General features: G+C 57.2%; 1 protein-coding gene across 1 annotated transcript; it reads right to left on the bottom strand.

Moving 5' to 3' along the window:
- Positions 1–287: 287 nt before the first annotated feature.
- On the bottom strand, positions 288–1,368 carry ETH_00036690 (ubiquitin, putative; the record flags this gene model as incomplete). Its single annotated transcript, XM_013379833.1, has 4 exons — positions 288–356; positions 588–778; positions 980–1,036; positions 1,177–1,368. Coding segments are annotated over 4 exons (509 nt in total), but the record flags the coding sequence as incomplete, so codon positions are not given.
- Between the last annotated feature and the right edge of the window lie 132 nt (positions 1,369–1,500).

The following is a 1,500-nucleotide window of genomic DNA, read 5'->3' as shown; positions in this document are numbered from 1 at the left end:
CCCCCCCGGCTGCAGCCGCAGCAGCAGCAGCAGCGCCGGGGGCCCCCGAATCGCCCCCAGCTGTACCCTGCATTGCTGCTAGAAATGCTGCGGGGCCCATGGGGCCCCCCGTGGGGGCCCCCCCCTCAGCAGCAGCAGCAGGGGCCCCCTGCTGCTGTCTCATTTGCTGCATAGCCTGGTGCATTTGCATTGTCGCCTGCAGGCCACACCCAAACCCTAAACCCTAAACCCTAAACCCTAGGCACCGGAGGGCAAACCCTAGCCGAAAACCCTAAACCCTAATGTACCTGCATCATCTGAGGGTTAAACATCGCGCGCATGCGCTCAGGGTTGTCCAAGATCCCCTGCATCATCGGCTGCGCGCAAAACCCCGCCAAACCCTAAACCCTAAACCCTAAACCCTAAACCCTAAACCCTAAACCCTAATGCCCTTTGTTTTGGCTCAAGGCCAAACCACCTCGCATGCAAACGCCTCAGCGCCAAACCCTCAAACCCTCCCCACGTGTGCTTTGCCAGGGCCTGCGCTGGGCCTGCGCGACGCCTAGGGTTTAGGGTCTAGGGTTTAGGGTTTAGGGTTTAGGGTTTACGAGCATGGGGCGCAGCGCCGGAACACTCTCAACAATGCTTCGAAACATTTGAGGGTTTTGCATCAGAGACTCCATTGCTTGTTGAAAAAAAGGACTTTGCATCATTTGCATCATTTCGGGGCCCCCCATTGGCAGGCCCATGGGGCCCCCCATGGGGGCCCCCATGGGGGCCCCCATGCCCCCGCCCAGGCCTGAACCACAAACCCTAAACCCTAAACCCTAAACCCTAGCCCAGCGCCACTCAAACGGCAAGCGACAGCCGCCCCCCACAAGCCCTCGGCCCTAAGCCTTGAACCCTTGAACCCAACCCTAAACGCCAAACCCTAAACCCCAAACCCTAAACCCTAAACCCTAAACCCTAGCTCTGACTATACGAGACTCTAATGAAGTACCTCCAGAAAGCATCGCTTGCATGAATGGGTCCATTCCTCCTACACCAGGAGTGGCGCCTGCGCCGCAAACCCTAAACCCTCAACATCAGCCCTAAACCCTAAACCCTAAACCCTAAACCCTCGAACAAAACCCTCATGCGCTAGACCTTAAACCCTAATCTGAGCCATAAGCACTCAATCCACGTGTAAAGCCGCACCTGGAGCGCCTGTGGAGGCAGGAGCTGTGGAAGCTGGAGTCTGCTGCTGCTGCGGCTGCTGCTGCTGTTGCTGCTGCTGCTGCTGCTGCTGCGCATTCGCAGCTCCAGCAGCAACACTCTTAACCAAATGCATGATGTGCCCGTCCTTAAGGCCGTGGGAGCTGATGGAGTCATCGTCCTTCAAGATCCTACCTGAACACAAACCCTAAACCCTAAACCCTAAACCCTAAACCCTAAACCCTAAACCCTAAACCTTCAGGCCTCGGAACGGCAGCCCCAGACCAACTCACAGCAGCACACAAAATGCATTGAGTCAGAACAGGC

The sequence above is a fragment of the Eimeria tenella genome, genomic scaffold, assembly GCF_000499545.2.
Source record: "Eimeria tenella Houghton genomic scaffold, Eth_scaff4050, whole genome shotgun sequence".
Lineage (NCBI taxonomy): Eukaryota > Apicomplexa > Conoidasida > Eucoccidiorida > Eimeriidae > Eimeria > Eimeria tenella.
The sequence above is the reverse complement of the archived record's forward strand: the minus strand, read 5'-3'. Positions and strand labels throughout refer to the sequence as shown.